The sequence below is a fragment of the Rhinolophus ferrumequinum genome, chromosome 16 (assembly GCF_004115265.2).
Source record: "Rhinolophus ferrumequinum isolate MPI-CBG mRhiFer1 chromosome 16, mRhiFer1_v1.p, whole genome shotgun sequence".
NCBI classification, from domain to species: Eukaryota; Metazoa; Chordata; class Mammalia; order Chiroptera; family Rhinolophidae; genus Rhinolophus; species Rhinolophus ferrumequinum.
Genome location: NC_046299.1, coordinates 39,579,074 through 39,592,725, shown reverse-complemented (window position 1 = coordinate 39,592,725; position 13,652 = coordinate 39,579,074). Strand labels below are relative to the sequence as shown.

Below are 13,652 nucleotides of genomic sequence, written 5' to 3'. Positions count from 1 at the left end.
CACCTGGGAAAATTCCTCTATCCTCTGACTTCAGTTTTGTTAGTGATGGCAGAAACTAGATTTGCAACCATATCCAGGGTCCTCATCTTATGCCCTCCTCAAAGACTGAATGGTGGCTTTTATATGTCTCCTGAATGAAATCTAAACCTGTATGAGCACTTAAAGAGCTTCACAGTTTTGCCTAGCTTTGCTTGCGCAATCACAGGTCTCTATATCTGTCCCTTCTTCCAGACTAGACCAGCCTCTTGACTATCTTTTAAACAGATACTGTATATCAGCATCTTAACTCATCAAAAGACTTCTTCACCAACCCAAGTGCTACTTCTCTTCTGATACAGCTCAAATCTTACCTCCTTTCTGCAGAGTTTAGCACTACTGAGTTTAGTATTTATTTATTTTTTTCTGAAGCTTTCTTCCTGGCCCCTAATCTACTGAGTACAGGAACCACATCACATACATTTTCTGATGCACAGGATACTCAGTGTTAGTCTTTTGACAGATGGGTTTTGTACATAAGTATCAGGAGAAGTTATCATGAAACATACTAGAGTTAAAATGAAATTACTATGTTCCATTTTTCTTGTGGATAAAAGTCATTTCTGTAAGAACATGGCTATAGAAAGGTGATGGTATTTAAAATATAGGTTAAAGCCTTTTAATTTATCCCTCTGTCCCTCACTTCTTTTAATATTGTACAATAATATCTCTCATGCCCACCTATATTTTTGGCAGGTATGGTCAAAATATGTATATGACTTCATAGCTGTGAAGAATGCTTGAAAAAGTTCACTGAACTCAAATAATATCTAAAGAACTTGAAGAGTAGAAAAAATATGAATAAGCATAATAATGTTTGGATATGAATATGCCATCTGATTACTAGTATATTAAAAATAGCCTGATAAAGTGAACTTGACTTAAAAAAAATCATTCACAAAATAGATTTCCTGAAGTTATATATGATACACCTTATTAATTATAACAAGTTCTCTTCTGTCAGAGGAATGGAGTCAACAATACAAACTTGGATTTTGTAAATGTTTCTCAAAAATGAATTCTGCAAGTTAATAATAGTGACGGTCATACCTGGAGCTTACCGATTCAAATGTCACTAAAGGTCACGTTCTGAACAGGAGACTACAATGGTGTTTTTAATAAAAATATTTGTGAGTCCACATTATGTCAATCCATTTTGTAGCTATGTATCAACCTACACACTGGGTTTTTAAATGAATATAGGAAGAAGTATTTCAAATTATAAACTGGAAGTAGTACTGAATTATATTAATTCTGCTATTTTTCTTCAATGCATGACACTCGAATTCATGGTTTAAATAGCGTTTTTTAAATTATGTCAGAGATTTATAAAATGTTCAAATGTTTTATGCTACCAAAATTTATGTCTTTGAGGGTAATATTTAAAAGGTATTTTTACTTTTCTGTTTAAACAGACTTTCTTCATTAAATGAAAACTGCAAACTAATATATGTCTTATGAAAATAATCACCTTCCACAAAATACAGTCAATTATTTCATTTGAACCACTTTGGTCTAAGTTTAAAAATAATAATAATAATAATAAAATAATAATAATCCTACAAGGAAATTATTCACCTATGTAATGAAATTAGGCCTGTGAGGCACTATCTTCCTTATTCCTTTATTTCCTTATTTGACCAGGCTTCCAAAGTGATTTCATAAATACGCTAGTATGGTATGTGCAGCAATATACACTGTGCCCAAAGAGACAAAAAAAAAATTACAAACACTAATTTCACTAAACCTACCATGAGATATTGCCTTGCAAGACAGACAGACTCAATGGTGCCCTGGAGGTAGACGGTGGATTTCTTTTGTGGGTTACTGGGATCAGGAAAGTGGATCTGAGCACCCGTTCTCTGCATGATATGTTTGATGTTGCTTCCATTTCGACCCATCATAAAGAGATGATGTTGAGCTGCAATATCTAGTTGCGTGCTCACGGGAATAGCAGATGCCAAGCTCCCGGCAAGATGTTCCAACAGCATGGCAGTTCCTTCCTAGGAGAAAAGGGTGGGAGAGAAATAAGCCTATAAAACAACTGTCCACACACAGGGCAAGAGTCCAGTGCACTTCTAACAACTATGGAAAAATGCAACACATTCTATAAGCCAGAATGTAATACAAGGGAAAATTCTGGCAAACGAATTAGTGGAAAATCCTTTAAAAAGAAAACGTGAATGATTTGTACATGTCTGATGTTCGAAAGTATGTCCATCTCTTACCTTCACAGCACTAGTGTTGTTCTGAGACCCTCGTACTATCACAGTAGCACCATACATTCGGGAACGCTGTTTAAATGACACTGAAATGTTGTATGTTTGTGATATGTGCTGGATGGAGGGGGAATTAGGATCGGGAACTGGCTGAAGAATTCCAGCAATCGGTAACTCAAACATCAGCACCAAAGGAAGCAGCTCCTAAAATGCAATTATGAGAACCCAAAGCAGATAGTTACATCATTATACATTTAGAAATATGTATAATTCATCCATTCTTTACTAAAGATGGAATTTTAAAACATCAATTGCTTTGATTATAAACATAAGCTTCAGTAGAATATATAAAGTTTCTTAAATGACAGGATCCTTTTATGAAATCTCAAAGTTTGTAACTTTACCTGTGGCATTTTCCTCAGGCTTTTCTTTTTTTTTTTTTTTAGTTTCAAGTGTACAAAACAATGTAATAGTTAGACATTTACTTCCTTCACAAAGTGATAACCCCCCTTCCCCAATCTACTATCCCTCTGACATCGTATATAGCTGTTACAATTCAATTGACTTTATTCCCTATGCTGTATTCCACATCCCGTGACTATATATATATATTAAATTATAGTTGACATTCGATACTATTCAGCTTCAGGTGTACAGTGCAGTGATCAGGCATCTACACTGTCCATGAAGTGGTCTCTCTAATATGACAAGTGCCCATCTGACACCCTAAAACATCTTTACAACAATTGTCTTTCATATCCCCGTGGCAATATTGTAGCTACTAATTTGTACTTTCTAATCCCTTCACCTTCTGCCCCATCCTCTTTTTGATCATCTCAAAATCACCAGAGAAACTGAGTCAGGTAAAATCCAGAAAGTCTTTAAGACACATTTTTAATGTCTTAAACCGACTTTTGTCACTATTTCCTTCATAATGGACGTGACTGTTATAAATTGATAAATTATGATTTTTTAACGCCCTGTAATGAAAATGTTGCTGACAAGGATTTACAGTAGTAAAGTAATAAATAGTTACCCGAATTCTGACTCGGGCAGATTCTACTCCTGCCGGTTGTCCTGCTATAGATACCTGCAAAAATAAGGACATACAGAGTTAAATTTCTTTTAATTGAACCCACGTCTGCTTTTCCAGTTATCTACATCTTTGCTACTCAAAGTGTCCTCCAGGAAGAGACAGCATGGGCACTATCTGTAAGCTTGTTAAAAATGAAGGATCTCAGGCAGCAACCCAGACCTGCTTAATAAAAAATTGCATTTTAATGAGTTCCTCAGGTAATTTGTGTCAAGTGATCTACATTATCCCCTGGGAGTCCTGAAACCTCACAGCCCCAGTGAGTCATCCTGCCTCCTTTATAATTTCATTTGTTCACTGCATTTTTCTCCCTTTTGTTTAAACTCCTTGCAGACTAGATGCGTATCGATACACAATGATACTGCTGAATGAACTACGGGGGAGCTGGTGGGTAAAAAATTGTTCCTCTAACACCCACCTCCAGCCCTCTGCTGGGATCCCGGGGACTTTCCCAGGATCCATCAACTAAAGAATTAATCTTGGCATGAGGGTCAGGATGTGGGGCTCCAGGACAGTGGTCTCGAGCATGTGCCTAAACCATACTAGTTATAGAATATTGTGAACACTGCCCTTGCTTTCTACCATGACCTTTGAGCCAGTTCTTTGTGAATGTGTCCCACTATCACATTAGTCCCCATAGAGAAAAGACTATTTTATTTATCTTTGTGGCCGACAGTTTCTAGTATTGTGATTAGCTGAGAGAGAAAAAACTTCCAAATAACACAAATAATAATATCTCTAAAATGCTTTCATGGGGATAGGTGAGTTGATTTGTTTCCAACCATAAGAACTAGGAAAAATGTGTATGAACTAAAGAGAGACATAATTCAGTCAATGTGAGGAACACGGGCCCTCATGGATTGCCCCTCAGGAGGTGACATGGTACCGCCTGGAGGACCACTCGTGGGATGCTGCAGACAGAATCCCACAAGTGTTGCTTGGCCTAAGCAAGCGTTCAGGTCCTTTCCTCGTTCATACGTTCTCTGAGCCTTTCCTTAGGGACTTCATTTTACGTGGCCATCACTTCCTCTCTTCTCTTCTACCAACCACTGAGAAATCAAGAGTTTTGGGCCCACCTACAACTCTTCTCTTCAAAAAACCAGAGCACTTTTGATCTTCTTGTGGCAGGGGGGCGGGTCATACAATCTATATACTACATGCCGTCTCCATGATTACTTTTTTTGCACTCATGTCCCCAAAAAAGATGTGCATACAGCAAAACTAATTCTGTAATTTGTCCCATAAAAGTTCATGTGAAAAGACTCAGCACCTGGTTGCTTTTTTCTGCTTGGTTATTCCTGTTGGAATCTGGAAAGTGGATGTGGCATCCTGTTTCTTCCATCACTTTTTTTATATTGTTGCCACCTTTGCCGATTACATGAGAATGTTCTGTATGTGAAACATCCATCTTCAAGGTGACCCGATTGCTCTAGGTGGAAATAATGTATTATTTCTTGAGGCATGAAAAAGGAAGGAACCACTCCCTAAAACACTTCCCCGATAGAGAATAATATTAACAAAAAGTGAGCCAGTGGGAGACTGTACAGATTTTTAAATAAGATTTTAATCTACAGATGTTCCATTTCTATCAATTTCTCTTTGGATATAAAAAAAAAAGAAGAAGAAATATTTTAAGACAAATTTGTCAGAAAAAATAGAAAGATATACTCTTTACTAAGATAATTTTTTGGAAACTAGCCTTTAAATAAAATCAGCTACAATTACAAATAAATTACTCATTTTTTTCTTTAATAGACATTATTCATGAAACATTTAATTCAAAAAACTAAAAACAAATGAAAACACAGTTACAAGACTGACTATATACATGCTAGTAGAACTGCAGAACTAAGATGATAGAAAACTAGAAATAAAAATAAATCTCAAAACTGAGTAAAGAAGTGTTTACAAGTGGTTTCACAATTGCTATATTAAGGTATGCCAAACTTTACAAAGTAGATCTATTATTCTTGCTGATAGGAAGAAGAATGAGGAAGAGATCACAAAGCATAGATTTCTAACAGTAAAATGGCTTAAGTAAACCAATACAAAGTATGAGATTAGTTATAGCAAAGCAAAATGTAAAATTCCAAGACATAATGGATAATTATGGTCATACAAGGATAACTGGATTTAATTTGGGGCAGTTTAGTGTTATAAAATTATAACCACGAAATCTTTCTCATTTACAAGATTGATACTGAAATTCTTCAGTCGTTAGAAAGTAAAATTAAAAAGTCAAAAGACAACTAGGTGTTAAAAATATCAGTAGTTTTACATCTTCTGAATTCTTAAATTTTAAACATATCCATTAAATACTTAGATTTTTAAACTCAGTTCTTTTAGTTTAACATTTCAAAAACAGGAAAAAGACATTCTTTTCTGGAAAAAAATTCTGAAATATTTAATAATTCTTAAAAATAAGAATTATTAGGCAAATAATTATTAAAAATAAGACAACCAAAAAGAACGAGAAAAGATTTTTAAAAAATGGAGGAAGAGGTCAGAAACCATTTCCATGAACTACCAGGTGACAAAACATAGTGGTTAAGAACCAGACAGCCTGAATTTAAATCCCACTTCCCCATTTGTCAGCTACTGGATCCTGGGGAAAATCCCTAATTATCTCTGTGTTGAGTAAGGTATGAGGATTAAACAAATTAATATTTGTGAAATGCTTAGCAAAGTGCCTGGCACATAGTAAGTGATTTAAAATATTTATTAAAGTAGATTCTCACAGATGAGTACACATTTTTAGATATTTAAATTTCCCTATTATCTCTCTATACATACTTGCAGAGAGAGAAAATGTACAAGAGAAAGTGTCAGAGATTTCACGCCATCATACATACAGAGCCATACAGAAGATAATTTTGGTTTTCTATTGGCATCATAAAAGCAAATATGTTAATTTTTACAATCTTTATTACTTACTTGCCCTATACTAATCAGGCTCAATGTCTATTTCTGAAGATGGCATGTAAATACATACATATGTAAATTATACAATATTATTCAATTACCCAGCATGAGAGAACCCATTTAGATTTTAAATAGAAATTTACATCCATTGAAGAATCACAGGTGCTTATTTTAAAACCCACCATTACTTTCTCCTGGTTTTTCTTCTCCAAATGGTTCTTTCATAACAGCATGAAGTAGCCCTTGCAGAGACAAGGTTCTGACATCTGAGTGTCCTTAACATTCACTTACTTTTGTGTCTAAGACAGACATGATCATTTCCTTGGCTTCCTTAACATCTTCTTTCTTTCCAGAAACCTTAATATGGGGATCTATAAGAAATCAAACACAAAGGGTGAACATGAAACCCCCAAACTCTGTTTTAAAAATTGATATTACAATATAAGAAAAGAGATTCCATAATAAATTCAATAGTTGATTCATTCTGTGTTATTATTGTAATACAGACAGGAATATGAAAAATACCTAAACTGCATTCATCCGTGGTATCGTTCCTCTGAAAACTGGTTAAATCATTTAATTTTAAATTTAATTTCAAAATAAGTGTATCATATACTTATTTTTATTGATTTTTGAATATGTAAACTTTTCATTTTTAAAAAATACCTACAAATGTATAGTTTTATATTTTCGCCAATCAATTGCAAAAAAGAAAACATCTCTGTATCACTGCACTAACAGTAGATCTGATTTTAAACCTTAGTTAGTTAAGACCGTCACCACCTCTCACCCAGACTATTGTAATCACTTCTTCAAATCCTGTCTCTCTTTTGTGGGTGGCCCTCTACAATCTGACTCTTACATTACGACAACTAACAAGGTCTTTTTTAAAATTAATTTTTCAATTACAGTTGACATACAATATTATATTAGTTTTAGGTGTACAACATAGTAATCAGACATTTATATACCTTTTGAAGTCAGTAAGTCTAGTACCCATAGCCCACAATTTTTTAAACAGATGAGGAGTCTATACATTCAATTTATTATTTGATCTCTTGCTACATTCTAGGCACTGTTCTAATGCTTTACATGCATTAACTCAATCTACTCCACAGTTTTCTTTGTGAGGTTGTTTCCAGAGGAAACTAAGGTACAGAGCAGTTTGGTAACTTGCCCCAGAAAACCACTCAGAGGCTTGTTCACTATAATCCAATGTCTTCCAACTCTGGATCCACACTTTCAACTATGTGATTAACTTAAACTATAAGATATTCTTATAGGTCAAGTTTAATAGGGAAAAAAAACCCTTAATCTTCATTCAGGAATATTTAATATTTATGTAAAATTAGTATTAAGTGACTAATATATGTTATGTCTATTGTTTATTACTGCCACGGAATTTTATGTAGAAAATCATTCATTCATTCAGCAAATAGTTTCTGAACCTCTACTATGTACCAGGGCACTGTTCTAAGGGCTGGGGGATTTGTCAGGGAAGAAAAAAGACTCCTGTCCACATGGAGTTTACAGTCTTGTGCAGGGAGACAAATGTGAATCAAATAAATAACCGAGTATATTAGAATATAACTGTTATGAAAGAAAAGAGGACAAAAGGATCAGGAGTACCAGCTGTGGGAAGGGGGTAAGGGCTTTAGGCCTTACTGAGAAAGGCTTAAAGGAGGCGAGACAGCTGGAATCGTCCAGTGGAGGCAAAGTCAAAGCCAAAGCTCCAAGGTGGGGATATGCCTCTGCAGTTCTTTCTTTAATCAGGTTTTCACCTCTCCCCAGCAAGCTACATGTTCTGTTACCGTATAGGTCAGCCTGACCGAGAGTAAGACCATTCTGGGGTAAGCCAAAAGTTGTATGCCACTCACTGTAGTGGTAAAGCTGCATAACAGAGATAATTTATGATTGTCGTCACCATCATCACAATGATTACTAATGACAATCTGACTGACTGCCTTCTTCGCTGAGTCCTTCATACACTGTACTTCACCCCAGGTCGGCCACAGAGTCAGCAAATGTTTGCTGAGCACCTCTCACTATTAACAAGCAGTTCTGCTGAGTCCTAAACCATCAATTGTCTAGGGTAAGAAGTGAGTCACCTAGTGAGGATTTTATCAAGTTACATATGTTTCCCTCATATTGGGTTTCACCCATCCCCATCTCACAGTCCATTGGAAAAATCAATGTTCTGATTAGCATATTTGTAAGGTGCAATTGAAAAAGAGAGAGAGAGAGAGAGAGAGAGAGAGAGAGAGAGAGAGAGAGAGAGAGAGGAGAGGGGGTGGAGAGAGGGAGGGAGGGAGCAAGAGAAGAAGAGGAATAAGAAGAAGGAGAGAGAAAGAGAAAAAGAGAGAGAGAGAGAGAAATGAAAGAAGAATGGGGAGGAGGAAACCATTCTCCAAAGCCACCCTCTCCTGGGACAAGGATGGAGCAATAGCTTCAAAGTTCAGGAATGCATCCGACCTCCTGGGGCAACATCCCAGCAGCTGTGCTTAATATGAGTCAGTGCCACCACCTCCAGCCCCCCTCCTTCTCCCTCTCCCCAGACTGTCTCCAGGTGACTGCTCTTGGCCTTGGGCACTTCTCCTTATTTTCTTCTTTAATCCCCCCTGAGACATTAGCCCTGTCAAAGGGACATCTGAGGATCAAAGACTTGAAGAGTGCTTGAGACTTTCTAAAATGTCTAAGTGTCAGGTATTATAAGGCACGGGGCCTAAAAGCAGGGCAAAATGAATGTCCAACAAGCCGGGAGAGCCTCCACTGTACGGCGTTAGGGTGTCTTGTTCACACTGCTTGCTCCTTAATGCCTCCTAACAGGAGGCCTTGTCTCTGTAAGTCGTTAGCCAGCTTTAACACACTTATGTAAACCAACAAACCATTTTCTTCCATAATTCTTATTAAATCCATTATAACTGCTCTAGGCAATATTTACATAAAGAGCTGTCCTACATTCAAAATTTTGGTCTCAACTCTCTTCAGCTGTAGTTTGAATTACTGTAGGCTGACTGTGGTGTTAATCTCTGCTGAACATGCACATACCTGTACAGGATTAGAACCTGGATCTAACCTGTACAGGATCAAAACATGCCTGCATCAGACTTTTAGCACGAGCTAACTATAGGTTCCTGGGTCTCCAGGGCCCAGTAATCAGCATTTTGTTGGTTTCCCAAGTAATTTTTACATCACATATAGCAGAGCTTATTAAACCACATAATACACATATAACTGTAGTTTCTTATGTATGGATCAAGTATATATAACACAAAATGCTTCTACAGGAAAAATAGTGCATTTTCTCACAAAATAAATTAACAGTAAGTATTGAGTGGTATGATAATCTGAAAACCTATTACTTTACAGACTGGATAATCACATTAAAATTCCTAGGCATCTGTAGAGGGACAGGAAACCTCAGACCCAATTTAAGATAGAATTTGCTTTCCCACCATCTCAGCATAAATAGAACAATAAAGAAAACAGAAAGGAAAAGCCTCAATAGAAAACACATTTTATTTCAAAGTGAAAGAGCACCATCTAGTGACCCAAAATATAAATTATAAATGGACACAAATAGAGACACACCCACAACATATAGTCACCAACATGTAACAGCAAACTGTCTCTAGGACCCAAATCGGCACTTGTTTGGGAAATGGTTTTTGAAATAAACAAGTCTCACAAGTACAGAGAAAAACAAACATGACAAAACTCTGGTTTAGATCGCTAAGTTGGCTAGAAGGATTGTATTTTCACCCCCTCTTTTGCCCTCGTTTAAAGGATATGAGCTCCAGATTGAACTTCACGTGCTCATTCCAAATCCTGAAATACAGTTCTCTGCTTTCTGAGTGCTACAGTTTACAGTGCAAGCTTGTCCGTGTGGTACCACACGGGACTCAGGTTACATCCAGACCGATTCTGAAAATACGTGATGGAGAAAAGAAACACCCAAGTATTAACCACATGAATAAACATAAAAACAAGGGAAATGTCAGCTATGAAGATTGTTGGAAGGTGGCAGAGAAATAGAGAATAAGTGTATAGAGTTTCTCCCCTCAATCTAACTGCTGCAATTCCAATTTGGGCATGAAAGTTCTGAGAAACATTTGCTCTAAAAATCATACGCATTGATTTATAATCAACCCTCACACTCCCTGAATACAGTGATTGTCTTAGTTTTGTAACTTTCACAGGGCAAAACAAGTAGCAGATACTCAATAAACTGTTATTGAATGGATTGACGGCTCCCCTATTTGGGGAAAAGGCTAAGGAGATGGAAATCTGTGAGAAGAGTCTAAACCTCATACCCAAGGTGACCCCATGTACTGCACTTCCCAAAACAGTTTTGACTGCAAATATTCTGATCTTAGTTTAGTACTGTTGTAAAAATACAAGACTTGTCCAATATTCAACCAGATTTTTAGATTCCTGTCCCACCAATCAGCTCACAACTCTCTGGTGTCATCCGATGGAAGAGAAGACGACCAGATGATGATCCAACCCGCAATAAGTAAAATGAAGCTCTATAAACATGGGTATGAACCCGGTACTTTATACGTGTATATTGAGCACACAGATCTTTATGACTTCCATATATTCATAAGGACTTGATAAGGCAACAATTGTTTTCATAAGAACACATGCTGAAAACCTTATTTTCAGTAAAAATAAATGCTTAAAAGAGTTGGGATGATTACATGAACTTAAGTGAAATTTAGTTGTGTCTTTACAAGATGATCTCTTGGTACCCTGGTTTCTGCTCTCTAGTTTTCCATCCTTGGAAACATTAGTGAATGTTTTATTGCTTTTTCCTTCTCTCCTCAAGCTTAAACCTCCTTCCCATCTCATTTTGTCCCACGGCAAAATCTATAGAAAATACTCACGTCGGCCATTTCATTGTATTTATTATGCTACAGAAAGTGATGTGCTATTGACACATGATGAATTTAAGCCATCAGTGTGTCACCAGTGATCTGTTTGTAGCTACTTTCCTGAATCCATGACTGATTGCTGTGAAAGGAAAGATTCAAGCCCCAAAATTCAAAGTAATGCTTTCGTTCTCAGCATGTTCTCTTGGAGAAACAGAAAATTCCTTGTTTGATTTAACCCCACACTTCCCACCCACAATGCCCCCGAATAAAAGATATCCTATTTGAGTTGCACTTTTGCTTATGGGGGATAAGTTCTACATCACGACCTGAAATCAGGAAGGCTTTGGTACATTTTATGTATGCAAACAACACTGTCAAACTGGCCTTAAATCCATAAGAAGAGACCAGGGACAGAACTTTCTCCTGTCTGGGAGCTCTTTTCACTTTTATTTCAAGTTACTCCTAATGAGTCGTAGACTTTAAAACTGTCTAACCAAGAAGGACATGGATGGGGCCTGGGCAGGGTCCATCAACACTCCTGGGAATGGTCAGTGTTAACAGGCAGAGAAGCATCTCGAACCTCCTCTGAAATTCCCTGCCTCCACAGTTGACAGTAGTTCCACGGCAGAAATGGCCACATTTTTTACATAAGGAAGACTGTGGCTCTAGGGTAAGGATTCTGTCAAACAGCCAATATGCATCAAGTCTCAGAAAAAGCCCCAGACATGTCCAGGTCACTGGTTGACTTGGATCACACAGGGATAGGCTAGGAAAAGCCCGCCACAGACTGGGTTAAATTTTAACGACTTTGACTCTGCAACAGGCTACAGATTCGCTTCATGTTGTGGGAAAACTATGTAGATCCCACAGTCATGATAATAAGTTCTGAATCCCAATTAAGCCATAAAGAAGCTTCGTTACTGTGGAAAAGTCTCTGAATCTCTGGAGTACAGTTTCCTCAAAAACAGAAAAAAAATGAGGGAGTTTGGTCCCAGCATTATTATACTTATAAATCTAAATTTCTTTAATGTAAAGCGGTACTATAAGGTTCTTAAATAAAACTAACGTCATAAGCAACTTTATTTTCAATTTTTTGATATCTCACAATAAGTCGCTCACCAAAGGTATCACAATCTAAAATGTTGCCAAGAACTTAAGCTGCAGGCAGTAAACACAAATGGGTGTGAAATAGCAATCTGCTTCTGAGCTGAGGAAAATTAGCTTCTGAAACCTGGTGATGGATCCACAATTGGCTTCAGAGATGGCAGCTTGGGCTTTCCTTTTGTTTCATATGCTCTACAAATGTGTAATTCTGTATCAAAGTAGATGAAATCCAGTGTTCACCCCACTGGCATTTCCTGAATAATGTGCTTGCAGGCCCAAAACAAATGCAGTGACGACCCCGAAGGGAGATGGCATTCTACATCAAACCCTATTTGAGCCATGTCACAGTTCAAAACTGATACTATCCAACACGTCTGCTTTTTTTTATCACTTTTCCTTTAGACTGGCAACTCACTTTGCTGATTAGCAAAAGTTACTTCAACTCATAGTCAACTGGCCATGGCCTGTGTTTTCCTGTGAAACAAAAGAGTTTCCCTCTGACCTCTTGAGAAACAGACTGTCCTTTATAAACAAAAATGTTACACGGGTCAAATAACATACCATAAAGACACGTGTGCTCCAATGTTCATTGCAGCTTTATTTACGGTGGCCAAGACATGGAAACAACCAAAGTGTCCTTTGATAGACGACTGGATAAAGAAGTTGTGGCATATATACGCAATGGAATACTATTCAGCCATAAGAAAAGATGAAATAGTACCATTTGCGACAACATGGATGGATCTTGAGATTATTATGCTGAGAAAAATAAGTCAGAAAAAGTCAAGAACAATATGATTTCACTGTCATGGGGTATATAAAACTGAAAACAACAAAAGAACAAGACAAACAAATGAAGAAACAAAAACTCATAGACACAGACAATAGTTTAGTGGTTACCAGAGGGCAAGGGTGGGGGAGGAGGCGGTAGATGAGGGTAAAAGGGATCCAATATGTTTTGATGGAAAGAGAACTGACTCTGGGTGGAACACACAATGTGATATATAGATGATGTAATACAGAATTGTACACCTGAAATCTATGTAACTTTACTAACAATTGTCACCCCAATAAACTTTAATGTAAATAAATAAATAGATAAATTACATACCAATATCACATTTTTAAGTGAAGGCATATACTTTATCAAGATATAGAGAAAACCTGAACTGACTCATTAAACATGACTAGAAATGACTTTAAAAGAACAAAACAGAATGACAGGAGACTGATGCACTTTCAGCTTATTTTATAGCCAGTAATATAGAATCCATATTTTTTCAAGGAATGCTGTGTGACAACAAGAATTCCAATAAATGGAGTTAGAATAAAAGGGCAAGAAGTATATTTGGAGAGGCAGTAGAAGACCCCAAGCTCTAAGTATTGAAGGCAAAATGTTGG

At 36.9% G+C, this 13,652-nt stretch overlaps 1 protein-coding gene across 3 annotated transcripts in view; it reads right to left on the bottom strand.

Annotated features, from left to right (window-relative positions):
- BICC1 (BicC family RNA binding protein 1) overlaps nucleotides 1–13,652 on the bottom strand; it is a 248,485-nt gene that overhangs the window by 30,861 nt on the left and 203,972 nt on the right. For all 3 annotated transcript variants that reach the window (XM_033131033.1, XM_033131034.1, XM_033131035.1), the window contains exons 4-8: nucleotides 6,562–6,641; nucleotides 4,619–4,777; nucleotides 3,292–3,345; nucleotides 2,265–2,459; nucleotides 1,788–2,039 (exon numbers count right to left, since the gene is read on the bottom strand). In XM_033131033.1, coding sequence (XP_032986924.1) covers nucleotides 1,788–2,039; nucleotides 2,265–2,459; nucleotides 3,292–3,345; nucleotides 4,619–4,777; nucleotides 6,562–6,641 — 740 coding nt within the window. The remainder of the gene's footprint in view (nucleotides 1–1,787; nucleotides 2,040–2,264; nucleotides 2,460–3,291; nucleotides 3,346–4,618; nucleotides 4,778–6,561; nucleotides 6,642–13,652) is intronic.